The sequence below is a fragment of the Physeter macrocephalus genome, chromosome 13 (genome assembly GCF_002837175.3).
Source record: "Physeter macrocephalus isolate SW-GA chromosome 13, ASM283717v5, whole genome shotgun sequence".
NCBI classification, from domain to species: domain Eukaryota; kingdom Metazoa; phylum Chordata; class Mammalia; order Artiodactyla; family Physeteridae; genus Physeter; species Physeter macrocephalus.
Genome location: NC_041226.1, coordinates 5,887,800 through 5,911,059, shown reverse-complemented (window position 1 = coordinate 5,911,059; position 23,260 = coordinate 5,887,800). Strand labels below are relative to the sequence as shown.

Genomic DNA, 23,260 nt, shown 5'->3' with positions numbered 1-23,260 from the left:
TCATATTTCTACTTGTTTTTTTTTTTTTTTTTTTTTTTTTAGCCTTAATGGGTTGTTATTTCTCCAGATTTCAAGCATATCCAAATACGGTCAATTTAAAATTTATCACAATATATTCAACTTCTGGGCTATTCAGAAACTTAATATTTTAAGACCAGTCAAGTTTCATCTTATAAAAGTTAACATATAACACTAGTACTAAAAAAAAAACCAAAACAACAACAAAAAACACTACTACTATTGTGAAATTAGTCTAATATCACAATTTACAAATTTCCAGAAGTAAACTGGGCTTTCTGATAAAACAACCCAATAGAGGAAATATGAGTCTCTAAATAAATCAGATTCAAATTGGTGGGGACAGTGAAGGACAGTTGACTACTACTGCTTACAAGAGATTCACACTATTGTTCTTTTAAATATAAGTTCTCCTACTAATAATCTGACTATCTTAAGGGCAAAGTGGCATGTGTATGTCAGAACCTGCCAGATGAAAATCAATTAGTAATAAGCTTTATGTTATGGTAGAGTTAAACAAAAAAATTTCTATGAACTTAGCTTAAAGTCATTCTCTCTATATAAGAGTGTGAAACTATAGGCACATTAATTTCCAAAGATGCTCATTAGTTCATCTTTCATAAAGTTTGTCAGAAATGGGTAACACTATTCCTGAGAATAGTTTGATACTATGTATCAAAATGAAAAACAAGCATATCCTTTGACCTAGTATTCCTACATCTAAGAATTTAGGCTAAGTAGAAAATCACACAAGGAGAAAAGATTCCATTTAGCACAGTTTTTTAAATGATGTTTTAAGGTGGTGGTGGGAGGGATGACTAAAATATCTCTCAACAGGGATCCGGTTATACGGATTATGGTATATACAATAGTGTGTAGCTATTAAAAAAATCATGTGAATTGACATATTTTTATTTACCATGAAAAGAGGCCAATACCACTACTGAGAAAAAATAAAGTAAAATTAGGCTACAATACAGCAATTATACTAAATTGCTTTTTGTAAAATGGTGTGCATATGCCTAAGAGAACGGGTTGGGCAGGGAGGGAGGGAGAGGGAGAATGTGTGTACGTGCATGTGCACAGGTGTGTAAAAGGATTCTAACTAAAGATGCTCACTGAAGTGCTAAAAGAGATTCTATCTCTAGGTGGTGAGGAAATGGGACATTTTTGCTTCCTCCTTTGTACTTCTCTGTAGTATGTGAATTTTTTTCAATAAGCATATATAACTTTTACAAAAACGTTTTAAGAAAGTTTGTTAAGATTTGTAAATTATGAAGCCACTTACACTACTCCCTTTTCTTTGCATATCATCATCACTGAATGGAGTGGTATTAAGAATTCACAGAGAATATGCAATATTCAAATTGAGACGAGTAGGACCAATGTATATAAAAAAGCAAAATCTGTATCTGGACGATAGAAGGCATTTAAAAACAAAAACAGAGGGGCTTCCCTGGTGGCACAGTGGTTAAGAATCCACCTGCCAATGCAGGGGACACAGGTTCAAGCCCTGGTCTGGGGAGATCCACATGCCGCGGAGCAACTAAGCCCATGCGCCACAACTACTGAGCCTGCGCTCTGGAGCCTGCAAGCCACAACTATTGAGCCCGTGGGCCACAACTACTGAAGCCCGTGCGCCCTAGAGCCCGTGCTCCACCATGAGAAGCCACCGCAATGAGAAGCCCGTGCACAGCAATGAAGAGTAGCCCCCACTCGCCGCAACCCGAGAAAGCCCATGCGCAGCAACAAAGACCCAACGCAGCCAAAAATAAAATAAATAAAATAAATAAAAATTTTAAAAAACAGATGAAATGCTTGCTCTTCCATTAAAAGTTATTTACATGTCAAAGTTCTCCAGTAACAGTAATCATTAACCATCACAGAGGTATTCTCAATATTCTACCTAGTTAATTCTTAATATTACTCTTCCTATTTATGTGTCAATTATTGGGTTGGCCAAAAAATTCGTTTGGGTTTTTCCATGAGATGTTAAGGAAAAACCCAAAACGAATTTTTTGGCCAACCCAGTATCTCAATAAAGTTGGGAAGAAATATTACTCTTCCTAAAAGAAGCAAAAATATCCATTTAGGTCAGTTAACGAGTAGTCCGGGAGACAGCAAGACCATCACCACATTCCAGAGAGGCAATAATTACTTTACACAGCTATAACTATCTTGTATACCTATGTACATCTTCTATCCATAACTATATATCAGTAAAATCTATTTGTCACATTGCATAGTAAGAGATTTACTTGGAGGCATTCTCTCTAACCAAGAATCCTGCCACATTTAATCACAAAATTTAACATATATTAAGATTTTTCAAACATTTTTCCATAATGATATTTTATGTCATGAAACTATACCAAAGGAAAACTTAAGAAAATGTACAAAACTTAAATTCAGGACTAAATTTGGCCAAATACTCATCTCACCACATAATCGTTAATCCAGGTTAATACATTCAACTAGTTGAATAGCTAATAATAAAAGACAATGTGCTGGGTGTTGTGCTAGGCACTGTGGAGAACAAAATATTTGAAACATAGGCACTACGTTCTAGAAGTTCACACGCTGGCATTTCACAGGTACAGAATGTACCCTGAACCCAATTCCACACTCCCAAGAGCTCAGAACATCCATGTACCAAAAAAAAAAAAAAAATTAACTACCTATAGTGTGCCATTCACTGCTAGCCTGTAAGTTATAGACACATTAATTACAGCAATGTGAAGTGCTACGGAAAAGTGAACAAATGCTTAAAGCTGTCTAACTAGGTCATAAGACCATATGCTTGAATCGAATCCTAAAAGACAAGTTTGCTGAGTCAAGGCAGAGAGAAGGGCACAGGAAGCAAAGAGAAAGTTCAAAGGCAGAGGCAGGAAGAGCATGCTACTCTTCATCGCGCTGCAAATTGCTCAGTAGGCCTGCAGCAGTAATCTGAGAGATCAAGAGGCACCTTGGATGCCTTTCTAAGAGACCTGGATTGTATTCTAATGACAAAGAACAGATGACAAAGATGAGAAATCAACCAAGTAGTGGTTTGAATGAAAAGACCAGAAGCAGGAAACCAGGTAAGAGACTACAATAGCAATAGTCCAGGTAAGAAGTGGAGGTGAGCCTAAACTGTACTTTGGTAACATTAAAAGTGAAAAGAGGGCTTCCCTGGTGGCGCAGTGGTTGAGAGTCCGCCTGCCGATGCAGGGGACACAGGCTTGTGCCCCGCGGCGGGAGAGGCCGCGGCAGTGAGAGGCCCGCGTACCGCAAAAAAAAAAAAAAAAGTAAAGAGAATTTCAAAGTAGCACAATCAACAGATCTTAGTAGCCAAAGAATGTGGCAGATATGGAAGATGGAAGAATGAAGAAGAACTCACAACTAGGTGATACCAATAACCAAGACAGAGAGTGGGCATATAGCTGTGAATAAGTGTGTACAGATGTGTGTGAGTGAAAGAACAGGTTTGAAGGAAAAGATATAGTATTCATTTTAGACACACTGAGTTTTTAAAGTCTTACACTATATAGATGAAGATGTTCAGAAGCAGGTAGTGTGTGTCTGTGTGTGTGTGTATCTGTATATATATATCTGTATATATATATGTATATATATGTACACATATATGTATATATATGTGTGTGTGTGTGTATATATATATATATCTGGGAGTCAAATGTGACTAGGGAGTAGCTGAAGTAATAAAGATAAGTGAGATCACCTAGGGGGACACTGTGTGCAGAGAGAGGAGAGTCAAGGACAGAGCTTGGGAGAGTTCCTGAGGGCACGGCAAGGGACACGAGGTCCCTGAAAGAGACTAATAAAGAACAGTCTCAGAGCTAGGAGAACAATAGTTTCAAGGAAAGAGGAATGGACGACAATGTCAAACACAGCAGAGGTCAAGTAAGAACTGTGCCTTTTGGTAGTTAGGTAAGCTTACCAAAAAGAGTCTCAATAGAGTGGTGAAAGCGGAAGGTAAAACGCTGGGAATTAAGGGATGAATGAAAGGTGAAAAAGTAGCAACAAGTAGGAAGCAGTTCTCAAATTGTATCACACAGTTTCCCAAATGTACTGACCACAGAATATTTCCTCATGTAGCACTCCTTGGTACTGGAAGACCAAGCTAGGAAGAAGACATCAATGTCAAGGGAGAGACTGTCTAAAACTGAAAAGGGATAAATAATGAAATAAATTGCTAGAGGGACTAAAGACAGGTTCTGAAGGATATAGTAAAGGAACACCTGTTTGTCTGCAACCAAAGGAAAAATAGTGAGAAAGGGTGTAAGTGAAAATGTTGTACATAGTTAGAAAGCCAACCTATGAAGCAATTCATTCTCAACGACCTCTTTTTTCCCTCCTTCGAAGAACACAAGTCACTTACTCAAAAGTGACAGAGGGGATGAACAGGTCTGAGGTGAATGGTAAAGGTTCAGAATAGCAGCTGCAGAGAAGAGGAGAAAAGAAGAGGGTCCGGGATGGGCTGTGGGTGAGAAATCAGAACTTATATAGTAATATCATTTTAGCTGCCCCACAGTTCTATAACTTCTCAAAGTCCTGAGGAACCCTGAGTAGATGGACTGAAGTGTCACTCTTATAAATTCCAATCCACTCCATCTAAAGCCCAAAGGATCTCATTTCCTGGGGCATAGAGACTAGAAATCTCCTAATATAACACCAAAAGTCAGTAAGTAACTAAAGACTGAAGCATATCCAGTGAGTTTCCAAAACCTCCCTGGGATCTTAAAAGCATCAGTAACAAGCAACTAGAACTTACAGCAGAATCTGTGGGCCAAGAGATTTTAATGTGAGCATTCTTACAAATTAAATACTTATAAGAAATGGCGGAGCAACTAAGCCCATGCGCCACAACTACTGAGCCTGCGCTCTGGAGCCTGCAAGCCACAACTATTGAGCCCGTGGGCCACAACTACTGAAGCCCGTGCGCCCTAGAGCCCGTGCTCCACCATGAGAAGCCACCGCAATGAGAAGCCCGTGCACAGCAATGAAGAGTAGCCCCCACTCGCCGCAACCCGAGAAAGCCCATGCGCAGCAACAAAGACCCAACGCAGCCAAAAATAAAATAAATAAAATAAATAAAAATTTTAAAAAACAGATGAAATGCTTGCTCTTCCATTAAAAGTTATTTACATGTCAAAGTTCTCCAATAACAGTAATCATTAACCATCACAGAGGTATTCTCAATATTCTACCTAGTTAATTCTTAATATTACTCTTCCTATTTATGTGTCAATTATTGGGTTGGCCAAAAAATTCGTTTGGGTTTTTCCATGAGATGTTAAGGAAAAACCCAAAACGAATTTTTTGGCCAACCCAGTATCTCAATAAAGTTGGGAAGAAATATTACTCTTCCTAAAAGAAGCAAAAATATCCATTTAGGTCAGTTAACGAGTAGTCCGGGAGACAGCAAGACCATCACCACATTCCAGAGAGGCAATAATTACTTTACACAGCTATAACTATCTTGTATACCTATGTACATCTTCTATCCATAACTATATATCAGTAAAATCTATTTGTCACATTGCATAGTAAGAGATTTACTTGGAGGCATTCTCTCTAACCAAGAATCCTGCCACATTTAATCACAAAATTTAACATATATTAAGATTTTTCAAACATTTTTCCATAATGATATTTTATGTCATGAAACTATACCAAAGGAAAACTTAAGAAAATGTACAAAACTTAAATTCAGGACTAAATTTGGCCAAATACTCATCTCACCACATAATCGTTAATCCAGGTTAATACATTCAACTAGTTGAATAGCTAATAATAAAAGACAATGTGCTGGGTGTTGTGCTAGGCACTGTGGAGAACAAAATATTTGAAACATAGGCACTACGTTCTAGAAGTTCACACGCTGGCATTTCACAGGTACAGAATGTACCCTGAACCCAATTCCACACTCCCAAGAGCTCAGAACATCCATGTACCAAAAAAAAAAAAAAAATTAACTACCTATAGTGTGCCATTCACTGCTAGCCTGTAAGTTATAGACACATTAATTACAGCAATGTGAAGTGCTACGGAAAAGTGAACAAATGCTTAAAGCTGTCTAACTAGGTCATAAGACCATATGCTTGAATCGAATCCTAAAAGACAAGTTTGCTGAGTCAAGGCAGAGAGAAGGGCACAGGAAGCAAAGAGAAAGTTCAAAGGCAGAGGCAGGAAGAGCATGCTACTCTTCATCGCGCTGCAAATTGCTCAGTAGGCCTGCAGCAGTAATCTGAGAGATCAAGAGGCACCTTGGATGCCTTTCTAAGAGACCTGGATTGTATTCTAATGACAAAGAACAGATGACAAAGATGAGAAATCAACCAAGTAGTGGTTTGAATGAAAAGACCAGAAGCAGGAAACCAGGTAAGAGACTACAATAGCAATAGTCCAGGTAAGAAGTGGAGGTGAGCCTAAACTGTACTTTGGTAACATTAAAAGTGAAAAGAGGGCTTCCCTGGTGGCGCAGTGGTTGAGAGTCCGCCTGCCGATGCAGGGGACACAGGCTTGAAGACAGGCCTTTACCTGTTACCCACCACTGTATCCCAGGGGCCTGCGATTCCTGGCACACGGGAGGGCTCAGTAAAGATTTGTTTGATGCTACTGAATTACTGACACTATCATTGGCATAAGATCGTTATTTTATAAATGGGTTTCATCTTTTGCCCTTGGAAACAAATCTATAAGCTTTTCATATTCTGTTAAGTTATAAAACAAGGAAGAGCATTCTTACTGAATAATTTAGTATCAGTCACTCAGTGTATATTGAAGGAATGATATGCAGAAGATGCAGCTGTGGACAGAGACGTAGTATTGATCCGTATCCCCGAGAGTTCTGATTGGAACTGTTAATGAACAGCAGGAGGCAGAATGTTGAGTCAGTGAAATGGGTGTTCATTCTCACTGCAGTCGGAGGGCAGGGAAAGTAGACAGCACTTTGAGCTGGGACAGCAGGAGGCGACTTGTGTTTAACAGGATGGGGAGGAGGATGAAAAGGGTAGGAAGTGAGGCAGGAAAACGAAAGATGCATTGTCATAGTGTCCTCTGCACCGTGAACACCCTGTAAATGTTTATTGAATTCAGCTTGTTTGGGAGGTCTTTGAACGCTCAGCCGCAGAGCTCAGAGTGCTGGTTATGGCACCTCTGCAGGCTGACGAGGCGAACTCTGCCCATAACGCCAGCCTCTCCTTAACGGGATTAGCAACGCATCGCGGGATTCCATTCCTGGTGGCTCTGGAGAACCGTCTTAGAAAAAGTGTTTCCTGGTGCTTAGATAATTTGGGTTGGAATTCTGAGGGTTTTCTGGAAGACTTCTGAGAAGAGAATCAAGATAGCAGTATTTTAGTGGTATTAATCCAGGACAATAAAGAGAATGTTGACATTGTCTAACGAAGTGTTAGGCTTCTAGAATATTAACAGTGCGGGGTGAAAAGGGCCCTAGCGAGGTGGCTGGCAGCAGGAATAGAAATAAGGAATCACACCGCACACCGCAAAGAAAGGGGCCGTGGTATTTGGGGAGTGGGATTATAGGGGAGGTCAAAGATTTATGCTGTTAAGTCTGCTCCACTAAACCCTGTACCTTCCTTTCCAAGTGCCAAGCTGCTTTTCAAAAAATGATTTTTTCATCCTGATTTTTATGTTTATGGAACCCCCTCCCCTCCGTTTTGCTGAACGTTCATTCTGAAATGATACGTAAGTTACATGTCTGTATTAAGCCAGAGTAATAGGTTTAATCCTCCAGATCTGTATGGTGGGAGTGACTTTTAAAAGCTATTTAGAGAAAATATTTCTGGTTTTACTTTAGTAGATGTCTTCTTTAAAAAAAAGAATGGAACGGTTGAGCAAGAAATCTCTCAGAGAAGGGGTCCATTAAATCACTTAGTAAGCTCCACGAGTCCATGGAAACGCTGCCTCTCTCTTCCAGGGCCACCGGGCCTTCACAGCGCCACTCTGGACCTGGACGGCGACCTGCGTGCCTCCGTGCCCGGTCATGTAGGCCAGACGGCGTCTCTGAAGAGGGGTAGCAGCTTTCAGCCTGGTCGAGATGACGGTGAGTGTCTCCCTCCCACTTTTATCTTTTAAATTTGTGCTCGTGTGATAGCCAACGTTTTTCTCTTGGAAAATTCCATAATTACCTGTGTTACTGCTGCTGAGTATTACCAGGCATCATCCCTTCTACTTAAGCAACTACCCAGTAATTAAATTTAGATAATTAAAATGAATTTTACATTGTACATTAAAGAAATGCCATTTAGGGCTTCCCTGGTGGCGCAGTGGTTGCGCGTCCGCCTGCCGATGCAGGGGAACCGGGTTCGCGCCCTGGTCTGGGAGGATCCCACGTGCCGCGGAGCGGCTGGGCCCGTGAGCCGTGGCCGCTGAGCCTGTGCGTCCGGAGCCTGTGCTCCGCAACGGGAGAGGCCGCAACAGTGTGAGGCCCGCGTTCAGACCACAAGGGGGAAAACACCATCAAAAGAGATGTTAACAAGTATGAATCTCCTAATACACCCAACAGTCCAACAGTTCTCATTCATTTACATCACTCTGGGGGTAAACTAAAACAACAGTAATACTAATCATTTATGATTCATAACTCCACTATTCCCAAAGGTCTAAGACAAAATGAGACTTACATGTTACATAAAGTCTTTTATATATATAAATATATATATATATTTATACATAAATAAGACTTTATGTAACGTGTCATTACTTTTAGGTACATCTTAGCCTGCAATACTCTGAGAAGTTTATAAAACCATTCATTTCCCATCCTTTCATTCAAGTTGACATCTGATTGTTACATGAAGGATGGGAACACATTGTTATCCCTTCAAAAAAAGCATTTTTAAAGTAATTTTTTAAACGATTCAAATGAGTCAACATTAAAATGAGAGCCCCTAGGAGACACTTAATGTCACTGCCTCTTTCCATATATACCACAATGCCATGTACATCTGAATATAAATGACAGCACCCTAAATAAACAGAAACAAAAACCAAGTTTAGGAGGGATGAGGTCAAATTGGAGGAATGGACATTTATTTAATATCTACTATACAAATAATAGATTCTAACAGAAATGTGAATCCTCACAATAATTCTATAAGGTAGGTGATAAAATAGTTCAATCCTGAACGGCATGTGAACCGTAATCACAGAACAAATGTAAAATCTCGAATTCACATGCAGATTGGTCAGGCAGAGGAATGGACAATCATCTGGGCAGAGACTAAGGAAAGATGAAAGTGAACTTGCACTTCAGTGAAATAAAGAACTGCCGATGCAGAGTTTCAGGTGACCTTCCATCTACCACCTGCTCGGTGTTTAGACTGAGACCATGAGAAAAATACAAAACAGAGGAGCTTTGTCACATAATAACACTGTCGAGAAGTAAGACTAGTACCAGGCTCAGATGACTGAAAAATATCAAGAATATTTCTACAATGTTAAATTTTGAATTAAAAACGAAAAAGAGACGATCCTCTAACATTTCAAAAGAAATCACCACCCTATGTTCTAAATCAATTGTGATAATTAAACTAAACAATAGTAATATATGATGGCTATAAATCCCAGACAACCTATGATCAATTTTTCAAAATATACAAAATTCTTAAAATCAACTACCACAAATTTCACATATTGTCTAAGAAAATAAAATTAAACAATGACATTTAGAGACAAGCAAAATACCTTAAGGGTACAAAAATAAACAACACATGCCTAGTCACACATATTTACAATTCAGTTGGAAAAGACAAACAGGTAAACAACCAATATAAGACAGAATGAAATAACATTAAGTATTGTGAAAAGAGTAAAAAAAAAAACAAAAAACTTTTTTTTTCTTTGAGGTGTTTGAGCAGGTATTACAGAAAAGGTAGCATTTGAGCTACTCTCAAAGGAAAAGGGGGACTTCCCAGGTGGCGCATTGGTTAAGAATCCACCTGCCAATGCAGGGGACACAGGTTCGAGCCCTGGTCCAGGAAGATCCCACATGCCACGGAGCAACTAAGCCCGTGCACCACAACTACTGAGCCTGCTGTGCTCTAGAGCTTGCGAGCCACAACTACTGAGCCCGTGCACCACAACTACTGAGCTTGCGCTCTAGAGCCTTTGAGCCACAACTACTGAAGCCCGCGTGCTTAGAGGCTGTGCTCTGCAACAAGAGAAGCCACAGCAATGAGAAGCCCATGCATCGCAGAGAAGAGTAGCCCCTGCTAGCCACAACTAGAGAAAACCCACATGCTGCTACAAAGACCCAACGCAGCCAAAAAAAATTAATTAAATAAAAATAAATTTAAAAAAAAAAAAGGAAAAGGGAAGAAAGTTTTTTTTAGGCTCAATTAACAATGGTACAGAGATAAAAAGGTACAGAGAACTGACAAGGTATTTCATATTATATGAGGTATGAAAGATTCCATATGATTAGAATTTAGTACGTGTGGACAGTTAAAGAGAGATAGCCCTAGAAAGGCTGAACAGATCCTGAAGGGATTTGACAAAAATTATTAAGAAGATACACTGAGGGTATATATGTCAGTTATGTTTAAAAAAGAAAAAAAAAGAAAGAAAAAGGAAAGGAAAGGATAAAAAGATACCATGGAATTTTAAAGAATGGGGATTAGAGGCAGACAATATAGTAGGAAAATCTCAGGATTTAAAATTTAATAGATCTGGGCTAGAATCCCAGCTCTATCACTTACGAACAATAAGCCTTGTCTAAATTGCAATTTCCATATTTTTCAAATGGGGATAATATGTCACTATTGTGGTAAAGCCTTAATATGTTGGCAAATGTAAATTGTCCAATGTATCATCTTTCAATTAATGGGTAGTCAAACCTCAGTAGTTTCCTTTTCATAATAAATGGCAGAATATGGGAGAAGACAGGGAAGAAATGAAGCTATGTACTCTCAGTGACTGGGAAGATGATAAAGCCATTAACTAAAGACGGAATATAAAGAGAATATAAAAGAAGCAGTAGATTTGGAGAAGAGAAAAATACACTGAGTTCTAGACTTGCCAAGTTTGTAGTGATAGAGGGATGTACATCTACATGCAAAGATACCAGAAGGCATGAAAGATTTGGGTCTTGAACTGCAAAGACAGTTCTAAGAGAAATAAAAATTTAAGAATCTTAGGCATACACGGGAAAGCAAAGAACAAGTGAGCCAAGAACAGGAGCTCACAAAGAGCAGGGATGAAACAGTCAAGAATGCGTGGAGGGGACTTCCCTGGTGGCGCAGTGCTTAAGAATCCGCCTGCCAATGCAGGGGACACAGGTTCGAGCCCTAGTCCGGGAAGATCCCACAGGATGCGGAGCAACTAAGCCCGTGCGCCACAACTACTGAGCCTGCGCTCTAGAGCCTGTGAGCCACAACGACTGAGCCTGTGTGCCACAACTACTGAAGCCCACGTGCCTAGAGCCCGTGCTCTGCAACAAGAGAAGCCACCGCAATGAGAAGCCCGCGCACCTCAACAAAGAGTAGCCCCCGCTCGCCGCAACTAGAGAAAGCCCGCACGCAGCAATGAAGACACAACACAGCCAATCATTAATAAATAAATAAGCAAGCAAACAAACAAACAAGAATGCATGAGGAAAGAGCTTCAAATAAAAAAGTGGCCAGCAGTATTAAGTACTGGATAAAACTGTTGGATTTGGTGATCCAGGAGACCTCTGACAAGCTTTGGGATTTGTTTCCAGCAAAATTTTTGATAACACCAAACTCCAAGCACTGAAGGAATAAATGGGTTGTAAAGAAATCAGAGAAAAGACTAGAATCTATTTCAAGGGTCCCCAAGTGGGAACTCCACAGAAGTAGTAATGGAGACCAGATGGGTATGATCATTATTTCAAACAGCCATATGAAAAATAAATTTAGCCTCCACCAAGCTACCTCCACAATATAAGAAAAATATTAAATTTCTTTGATTCTCTAATTAGCATATTATATATTTTAGAATGCAAGCATGAATCACTGTTTTACAAATGTCCTGTGTTCAGTAGACAGACTCTTTCACATCACGAGATTCTTGGTAGAAAATAAATAAAAAGATTATTAAGTACTAAAAGGCTGGGAATCATAGGGCTCCTGAAAGAAATCCAGCACTGAAGAGAAGAAATGCAATTATGAATGAGAGAAAGTTTCTGTTGTTGTTTTAAGGTTTTTGTTAGTTGTTTGCTTGGGTTTTTTTGTTTTGTTTTCAGAAGTGGAAAAACTTGTTTTTCCAAAATTTGTTTTCCAAAAAGATGTTAGGTCAAGATTAAGAAATCAGTGTAAACAAATATTTAAAGTTCCAGAAAGAAAGGCAGTTAAATGTCACTGAGAAAAAAAAGATGAATCATGAGGAAAAAAGACTGACCTTACAAATACTGTGGAGTTATGTATAAGCTACACTCCATGTCTGGAAAACTACGTACCCATTCTCATCCTCAAAAAAAAGTTGTCCTGCAGAAGTTCAGTTAACCATTTAGACAATTACATCAATCATAGTTGTACTAGAGCTATGTTACACAGAAGTGAAGAGATTCTGAAGCCTGACAAACATGGGTTCAAATTTCTGCTCCTCCAGCGACTACCATTGAACCTTAAGGTTACTTAGCTTCTCTGAAGATGTTTCTTCATTTAACAATAACAACTGTCCCATAAGAGACCAAAAGAGACAATACATGTAAAGAGCTTAGCACAGTGCGTGGCCAAAGGTAACCATTTAAGAAACATAGCTATAATCACTAAAATAAAATATAGATAAATATTTTTCTAACCTTAGGATTGAGAAGACCTAAGCTTTAAAGGAAAGGAAACAAATGAAACAGGAAACAGGAAAGATTAATATATCTGGCTACACAATCTTTCAAAATTCTTACATGTGAAAAATCTTTAAAATATTTGAAGGTAAACATAATACAAAATTAAAAAGCATAGGTACAGAATTGACTTATAAGTTACTTTTCTCATACAACAAAAAGATAAAAACCCCAATAGAAAAGAAAATTGCGCTGACATACTCTTTGCTCTAAATAAACAATACCAGGTACCCAACTTAGGAATCCACAAAGACAGTAATGGACACCGGGTGGGTATTTTTCAATGCTTCAACACATGACTGATAGTGTAAGGCATTCTTGCCCCTCCAACATCACATCAAGCTAATAAGGCATTCCTTACATCCTTAAAAAAGAACTATTTGAACTATCTGAAACACAAAATACTACTAGTATTTGAAATATTAGATTCAGATAGCATCAATTCAATCTTTAGCACACTGAATGCAAATCTATTACTAGCTTTTTAATTAAAAATAAAGCATAGTCCTAGCATATATTCTTTAAACGAACCTGATGATTTTTCAAGCTATGCTAAAGAGAGGTACCTTGAAACTGCCCCTGCGATACAGGGGACAGTGGGGGGCGGTCAAGTGGCCGTACCGCTGCATCATTCGTGTTTCCCCTGCAACCTACATGCACTTCCACTTCCACCTGTACCTGTCCTTAGGTAACGGGAGCCCAATTTACTTTCAGACTTTCTTTTTAAAACTGAAAAATAATTCTAACAATCCACATCAAACCTCTCTCCTGATCCCCAGTAAACAGCCTTCATAAAGGATATGTCCATTAGGAATTCTTATCCATAACGGACATATCCCAAACTTTCCACGGAAATTTTAAGTATTTGATTATGTGGACCCCCCCCCACTCCATTTCCCTATTTTTCCTTATATTTAGAAAAATACTATGAAAATTTCAGTTGAGACAAATAACATGTTTTGCAGTATTTTTGGAATAACTTCTTTATTTCTGTGCCCAAGGTAACACAGATACTGCTATGGCATTAACACTAAACAGACCAAAATACTGTGGAACCCCTTCATAATACAAAGTTGCTGACAGAAATAAAACCAAGTTGTTGACTCTGTTATATCTTTTCTGTGTGTGATATGTGTATATGGGGTTATAGGCTTTTGGCTAGCAATATATTAAAAAAAATACCAATGTACTCAGAAAGTTTGGGATGAAAGATATTCTACTTCCAGCTAAACTGAAATTTTGGTCAACAGAGCTATTTTATACAATTACCAATTTCTTTTAATGAGACTATAATAATTATAATCCAAATTAAAATGGAATATAATTCAAATTATTTTGTAAGTACTTCAGATTCAGAGTCATACAAAAGCTAGCCTTTGAGTTATAAAAATTCATTTTCATTAGCACAGATAATGCAAAGACTGAAATGTATAATAACTCTAAGACAACATACTATTGAAGTTGGTTTTACAGCCAACACTTGACAAGTTTACATACAATTTTTATCTCCTAGTAAAAATGTACAAAAAGACAACATGTGGAGCTTTCTGTTGTTCAGACTCCAAATAAATGAGATTTTCTGTAATAAATTTTATATGACTTTTTAATGTAGTACCACTTTGTGTATTAAAAATAATTAAACTTAACTATAAACAAAATCCAAAAGGGAAAAACTAAATTTAAGGGAAGAATAGGAAAATATACTACAAGCAGAGAAAGTTTAAAAAAAGCCACAAAACAAAATCATTTAGTTAGTGAATGGGCCACTAACCTTACTTTGATTAAAAAAAAAAAACAAGAAAACAAAAAACCTAAGTGTATCAGCTAAATCATCCAATCTCATACACACCACCCCACACAGACACAGAAAGCAGCCAAAATATTCACTTTTCAAAAATGTCTAATAAAATTATTTTTACCTGTAAATTGTTTTCTGTGATTCTGTTCCACCAAACCATATTGATGGGTACTCCTGATTTACACCTGTCAGCAAGGCAGCCAATAGGGTTCTTTGCTTTTCGTGCCTTTGATCCCATCGGAACTAGCCTCTCCTCCAGCATCCCCAGGCGATACTTCCTTGGCTAGGAAAAAGAAGGAAAGAAACCAGGCCACTCCTAACATCCCCCATACTAATCTAAGCTAACATAACTAACATACAGAAGATATCAAGAATGGTGGAATAGGAAACAAGTAAAATTTCTAAGACACTCCCTCTAATGTCCTTAGCACCACCCCCCATTCCCCATTCCCCATCCCCATCCCCAGTACGCACACACCTCCAAAATAACCCATAGTCCTAACAACAGTATTACATAAAACAACAACTGTTTTAGTGAAATACATTATAATCTGAGTTTAGTGAACAGAAATTAACTTATCAGCAAAGTAAATGCTTTGCAAATTTTTTTCCACTGGCACTTACCTATTCTCACTGCAATATGAAGAAATGGCTTCAAGGGCACAAAATACAGGTAAAAAAATTTCTTCACACTACATCTTTTTCTGCTCCCCATCTCACTACCTTATTTCCTACCGAGAACCACCCCACTTAGAAGCAGCAGCTTATTTCAAGGAATGGATTTTTTTTAATTTTTAAAATTCTGTGCCCATTAGGGCAGAGTACAAATTGATCTATCTTAAGCAGGCACTGTACTCAGTGAAACTTGTACTCAATGAAAAACAACAATCTCAGACAAAAAAAATACACAAATTTCATTGGTCTTATAAATCTCAATAATTTGAACGAATTGATACTAAGTAGCTCAGTAAAAGCACAGATTCATTGGCTAATATTATAATAAAGTTAGTAAACAATCTTAAAAGTGGTTGGCAGGGATTTTTTATACATGAAGGTTAATGAACAGTTTCCACCATTTCACTTCTCTTAATTATAGCAAATTTGTACTAAATTGCATCTTAAAGGGAATTTGTATATTTTTTTCCCTTTAAGGAATACTGATACATTCTTGGCCAGGTATCTAATTTAAGATCTAAAATAAGAAAATCTATGTTTACTCATTGTTCTGTCTTAAGACTGCTGAAGCAAATAGTTGAAATTAACATTCTTCAAAAATTAAACTTGCATAAGAAAGGAAACTAGACTACCCATCTATCCAATAATTATAGCAGTGGGTAAAGTTTCATGAAGCTAAAATATTTCCACCTCTATGCAATCTTGAACCAATTCAATTACTCTCTGTGTCTACATCACAAGCAACTTTTGTGAATGAGAATAGAAATATACCCTTTAGAACCAAATTATAGATGAAAGAATTTTAAAGCAAGTTATTTTTAAAAACATAGCTCACAACTATAAGGCTTTGACATATAGCAAAAATAATATTGCCTTAATTAAGCCTTCACTAATTTAAAATTTATATTTTAGAAAACGTCTGGGCTAAAGATGATCCTATCAAAAAAGTTCAACACATCAAAGAATATTTACTTAAACAAAATCACAACATGTCAAATAGGTTCTATATAAGGACACCTAAATTCTAGTCATACGTTTGAAAGCACGAAAATTATTGCTTTCAATGTTCTTCTGTTATTTAGAGCCTTCACAAATCCAGACTTGTTTTTGAGTCAGTTATTACCTTAGTAAAATTTATTCTCATAGTAGTTCATTAAGCAACATAGAAAAAAAGGTTTTAAATAAATCCAATGTATAATTCTCCCTCCCCAGCAGCTCTCATTATATGTTTCTTGTTTTTCCAAAAAGGAATTCATTATTCCTCTCCCTCCTCCCCATCACCCCCAAAACCTATAATTAGCCCAAGACCTTTCCTCTTAGGTAGAAGAGATCCCCAAACTTGTGCCGCTACAGATTTAAGTTTCTTCAATAAAGAGCCAGAGAGTAAACTCCAATCCAAAAGTAAAACTTTCTAGGTGATACTGAATGGAAAGACCTAAGGTAGCAATACCATTTAAATACTATTATAAGCAAGAGAAGACAAATGACATCTGAAAAGAGATGGCAGCAATACAGAGCATGATGGTGAGCCAAAAAGATTACAGACAGAAGTCTCATTGCACAGAATGTAAATTATGGTAAAATTTCATCTAAAAGCTAATTTCCAAATTATTTGAACTATTATTTATTCCTTGAAGGAAAAATGTATTTTCAACTAAACATGAGAGCCTACTTTGTATCAAGAACTGTTCTAAGTACCTGGAATGCAATGATGAATAAAACACACACCTTTCCCTCCGAAAGAGGACATAACCTAGTAGCTAACAAAGTCATGCGAACAGAACACACTCACTGTGATATGAAAAATGCATATATAATCAAGGTACCAATTGAACAGAGGCAAAGAAGCCTTCACAGAGAGGATGAATGCAGTGTTAAAGGAGTGTGTCTAGATAGGAAACAAAACAAAACAAAACAAAACCAGAGTGAGAGAGAAAAAAAGATGTATTTGTAGGTTAGGAAAAATGCACATGTAGAGGCATACAGGCACTCTGTTGTCAATTAAGGGAAAACTACAAGTTTTCAGTCTATCATTAGTAGAGGGCCAACCTTGAGAGCAAAAGATGAGGCTTGAAAGCAATAAAAACCCGTGAATTGTTTTGTATCCTATGCCAAGGAGTTTGGACTTCACTCCATGGGCAATGGGGAACTATTGAAAGCTTGTGAATGAGAATTAAACTGGAAATAAGGTAGACAAATCAATGGTCTCTGACGATAATCCAGGTTGGGGTTTCCCAAATGCAGCACTACAGACTTTGGATAATTCTTTGCTGTGGAGGGCTGTCCTGGGCCACTGCAGGACCATTAGCGGCATCTGCCCCGGTCGCGACACCAAAAATATCTTTGATGTTCTGCAGGAGGAGGGGGACAAAACTGTCCCCATCTGAGAATCACAGGCGTAGGTGAAGGATGGGAACTCAAGGAAATTGCAATGGAAATAGAAGGCGAAGGCATGGCTGGGGAAAGAGCTGCTAGTTTAAAAACAACTATCGGTGATTAAATGACCGTAGGGGCTACGGGAAATAGAGAAGTCATATGGAAGGTGAGGAAATAAAGGGCAAACAAAATTTTATGGGAAATGTTTATTTTCCCCAAACCCTTCTGAGTCCTACAAGATCCAAACCCCTCCTCCAGAGCAAACAAAAGCACAAGCCCTCTTCCCTTCCCCTTAGCTTCCAGCAGTCCCTTCCTAAACCAATCTTGAGAATGTGTTGGTCAAAAAAAAGGTATGTTTCCTGGTTGATCCTCCACTCTTGACAGCCTCCTTGCCAGTCCAGCCTGCTGGTTATTATGAAACGGAAGCATTTTGAAAAGTCATGTCCTGTTGGTAAGTAACCAGCTTGTCTGCTCCACCTCCTAGTAAGTCAACACTGTACATCAAAATTCCCATTCTTTTTGCTCCTGTGGTAAAATATCCAGCATAACATGTAACTATTTTTTCTCTCTCTAATATATACAATTTTTACTTTAAGTCTCAAGATTCACTACAAAACTGATTTTTATCATTCTTCACAAAATCTAAATAAACAGCACAATAAGAGAGTAGTTGAAAATAGTTTTACCCTTTTTATTGGGCATTTAAAAAATAACAACCTAGGGCTTGAAAAAGTTGGAGAATGTATTCTAGACTAGCACATCTCAACTGTAATGAACATATACTCTTCTCAGGATCTTGTTAAAAGAAAGATGCTAATTCAGCAGGCCTAGACTGAAGCATGAGATTCAGCATTTCTAAAAAGTTCCCAAGACTACTAGTGTGCTGCTGGTCTGGTGATCACCCTTCCAGTAATAAAGTTCTAGAGAATGTCAGGGAAGAGACCTGGATAAGAAACAACTAGTGGTAAAACAGAAATTGGGGCCACCCCCCAAAATAAACAAAAGGATAGGGGTTCAAATAGTTAACATCCGACTCCTTTAGCTTGCCCTAAATACTCAGAGCCTTCAAGACCATTACTCACAGCCCCCAAAGCCCTGGCTCTTCAAAAATCCTTGCCCTAGTCCATAGAAGACCAATCCAATGGTTTAGGACTTAGGGAAATCCACTCTCATTCCTAACAAATAAGATAAGTCTCCAGACTGTGTCAAAAGAAAGAACAATAAAAGTTAATTTTTAGGACTGTTTTATTTCAAAACCTTAAATGCAAATGCATTTTTTTTCATTCATTCATTCACTTAACATTTCAGCATGGGCTTTTTGCCCTCCCTAGATGACCTAGCGGGGTGGGATAGGGAGGGTGGGAGGGAGGCTCCAGAGGGAGGGGACATGGGGCATGTGTATGCATATGGCTGATTCACTTTGGTGTACAACAGAAACTAACACAGTATTGTGAAGCAATTACACTCCAATAAAGATTTTTTTAAAAGAGAGAGAAATACAGTGGTAAGATCTATTCTCTTCCCCTAAAAAGTTCAGTCTAGCAAAAGAAAAATATATAAATACCACTGCTCATATAGAAAATGTTGTCACAGACCAATGTTGAGAGCACAATTCTTTTGGTAAAATTTCAAAACAGCATCATCTCTACAATACTTCACATTACAGGTCTTGTTATTATATATCATAACCTAATCATTAGTTATAAACTAGAGAAATCAATTGTTATCCTAGCACAAAAAGTTTTCCAATGCCCTGAATTTTAAGAATGCCCTCTGAACGTCAAACACAGAATAACTGTGTTTTCATTATTTATACTCTGAAACAATGAATGATGATTTAAAGCTACTATGAATGGCACTTTTAAACAATTTGTATTTTATTAATCAAACATCTTCACATACTTGGCAAACAGTTGTGCACATATATGAAATACTGATATTATCTCCCTTTAGACAATGTTTAATGAAATGTATTAACTCACTGCCTTTTGCAGTTACAACTCAGCAACCTACCTACCTCTTGCCGCTTCTAAGGGTCTGAGGTCCACTGACAGAAACCTCTGGCCTAGAACTTACTGTATATTTATTTGAAAATCAACTTTCATTTCTCTTTTACGACCTCTTCTGAGGTACAATGGTCTTCCCTCAATTAATTAAACGCCCTAACGGTTTAGCATATTTGTTATTATGAGAACTAAATACAAGATTACATTTCCATTAACCGTCAGTGGTTAATGTAAAACTCACTAGGAAAAAATAGACTCCAACCTGATTAAAACCATTTGAATATTTTAAATCAAATAAATTAGCTAATTTCCATCTAGACACAGGGAACTACCTCTACTTAATTTATTAGTTAATTAGGTCTGTTAATACACCTGGATTTTAAAGGCTCTCACACCTAATCAATTTAGAATAGTAAATCTAAACCTGTAAGTGATTGTATACTTAGGGCTCCAATCAATTTTCTCGAGTAAAAGATTTAAAAATCAAAAACAAACACAAGTCAGCATCAAAGATTATGTTGTATTTTGTCCTGCCATTCATTATCAGTAATTGTAGGTTTTCATGGAAATATATTAGGTACCTTAGGTTTTCACTGTTTAAATAAAGCCAATTATAGGATGGGATGGTGAGCAGGTCTATAGAAAGTGGGTCTACAGAAAAACAGACTGTCATTGTTAAAGACTCATGGGCAGGTAAACATCTATAAATGAAAAAGATCTTTTAATCTGTGGAGTCAATACAGAAATCACATATAGGCTGAGAGGAAGAAAACAGAGGATGCTGCTAGGTAAAAAGTAATCTAAATTATGTCAAATTTAGCAGAACAGGATTTACACACACAGAAATGTTTTTTAAGCTCTACTGAGTTTGATATTAGGAGAAGAGGCCCACTATATTATCTACATAAATTTAAGAAAGCCTACAAAGTAGTCATTACTTCTGTTCTCAAAACCTCAATGTTACAATGGAGTTTTATGCCACCAAAAATGAGATCAGTTGTTAAGCAAGGTCACATTCAATTTCTAAAGACTTGGAACACCAAACTACCATTTCTTTTATTCTTTTGCTTTAGAATAGAACCAGAATACAAGATGTAGAAAAACAAAATACCAGGCCAAAGTTATTAAAATCTTTTAAGTGCAAGTGAGTAATGTTGTTTTAAGTCATGAAAGTTATTGCTACAATAAACTATCACCTGTAATGACCATAAAAAATTTTATATGAATTTTAGTCCCTTATCAAAAGCAACCATCAGGCTAAAATGCCAATTTGCTTATTAGCAAAAGGTTCCCTTTTGATTTATTTATATGTGTACCCTTGCTTAAACTGAATCTTGAAATGAAGCAGAAGATCTTCAGCAATGCTCTTTACTATGATTGAACTTAAAGTAGGTAGTGGTTAATCAAAGATAAATGATCTTACACACATTCAGAAACAGATAAGCATATGTTTTTAAATTGCAGGATTATAAGCAGCAGAAGACTGCAACGACTACCATTTGACAAGCACAATGCACTATGCCAAGCACTTTATAGCCATTAATATATTTAATACTCAAAATTCTGTGAGATAGGCACCATTATAAACCAACTTTACAGATGAGAAGAGTGGGCTTAGATGAGGTTAAAATAACTTGCCTATAATCTCAAAACTAACATAAGGTCAGGCTCCAGAGCCTGTACTCTTAACTAAATTTATTCCACATTCTATAGTATTCCTTAACATGTTACAATCTTAACATTATTCTAGCTAATTCTAAAATGACCAAATACAAATTCCTAAATTAATCAATCTTTCTTTGACTCTCATCGGCATGGACGGGATCAAGGAGAAACAGCAGCTACAGAGGCTTCATTAAGCCACTCCCTCCTCCCCACTTTCAAAATGCAAGAACAAATCTTGAGAATTAAACAGAGTTAGGAAAAATTACACAGTTTTGGTTAAATTTAGCTTAAAACTTAGGCTAGCATGTTTGTGGATGAGAATTCTAAATTGATCTTCACTAATTTATTCCTGACCCCTACTTCGTAGGAAAACAGGGATGAACCACCAGTAATACCAAACTCTTAATATCAGCTACTACACTTTGTAAATACAGTGCCCAGAGTAGAGTGTAAAGAAGCCAACCAGAATATCTCAGAATGATCTACTAGTTCCCAGGTCCAAGTGGCAGATGCAGCATGGTTTCACTAAACTACCATTATTAGGTAAGAACCAACTCAAAATCCCCAAAGCTAAAGCTAAATAATGACTATAGTCAACAGTATTACATACTGTATACAAAAGCCAGGCTGTTTCAGTTCACGTGTTTAAACACGGTAGCGTGTCAAACACCAAACAACCATACACACCTAAAAAAAAGCCTCCAAAACAAAAAACTCTCGCGAGATCTTTTTAAATCAACCAACAGGACAAAATTCCCTTGTAATCATAAATTTTGAAGACTCTTGACTCAACAAGAGCAAGTTGTCACTGCACACAAAGTACGAATTGAAATAAAGTAGAGAAAATACGTGGCTGAACTCCTATTTTGTTACAACAAAATTTAATCTGTTCTTTCCAAAGCACACCTTTATCTCAACACAATTCTGGAAGTTCACCCTGGAGGACTCTTCATTTAGGAGGAAAATAAAATTAACTTTTTCAAAGTTGAGCCCTTTTCTATAGGAACTATCATATTGTTAAACAAGTTTCAATCTAATCTAATCCACCATTTTAAGAAAAGAATAGACTGATGGGTTAAACAGTAAGAAGAACGTCACATTTAAGTCTGACAAAACAGAGAAGAGAGAGAATGTAACTGTTTGCTAAAGGGAAGTTGATTACTATAGATCATTAGCAATAAAAATGATAGTGGATTCAAATTACATAAAAATAATGACAGTCCTTTCAATATAAACTCACCAACTCATCAGACAGGGAATTACCATGTTATTTTAACAAAAATGAGCTTAATATTCTATTTTTTAATGTACTTAATAAAAGATAATCAGAGTAATAAGTATGACATTTCAAAATCGACAGCATAAACTACCTGTGGAATTCAAGACCAAAAACAAAGAAGCTTAAATGTCTAAGAAACGAAGAGTTTACAACAAATTTAAAAAGGATATCCCAACAGTAAAATAAAAGCATAGGACACCAAAGAAACACCAAAGGTCAATAAACATAAAAGAGAAGCTCAATAGCAGCAATAATGAAATTTTAACAAGGAGGGATTTTTGACTATAAAATGACAAAGATATGAAAGATTTTTACATCTCAGTGTTTTCAAGGCTATAGAAAAACCAGCACCCATGAGCAGAAAGAAATATAAACTTGTGCAACATTTCTGAAAAGTCAGCTATCAATTATCAAAAGCTTAATTGTATATTCTTGCCCTAGAAATATACAGTTTACAAAAACTTACACTGAGATAATCACATAAATGGAAAAGCAGGCAGGCAGCAGGTCAATGTTTTATCTCCTCCTCTGCATGTTACCAGTGGTCTCTCTCTCCACTACCTCTTCATTTTTTACCTTATAGAAGATCTTACCTTTCTATACTGTCCTAGAAA

At 37.2% G+C, this 23,260-nt stretch overlaps 1 protein-coding gene across 14 annotated transcripts in view; it reads right to left on the bottom strand.

Annotated features, from left to right (window-relative positions):
* The window catches only part of PAN3 (poly(A) specific ribonuclease subunit PAN3), a 122,159-nt gene that overhangs the window by 77,714 nt on the left and 21,185 nt on the right, over positions 1–23,260 (bottom strand). For 11 of the 14 annotated variants that reach the window (XR_003682603.2, XR_003682602.2, XM_028497669.2 and 8 more), the window contains one exon: positions 14,767–14,928. The exons of the other annotated variants lie outside the window; for them this stretch is intronic. Coding sequence is in view for 9 of the 11 variants with exons in the window: in XM_028497669.2 (XP_028353470.1) it covers positions 14,767–14,928 (162 nt within the window). In the remaining 2 variants the exon portion in view is untranslated. The remainder of the gene's footprint in view (positions 1–14,766; positions 14,929–23,260) is intronic. 14 annotated transcript variants of the gene reach the window in all.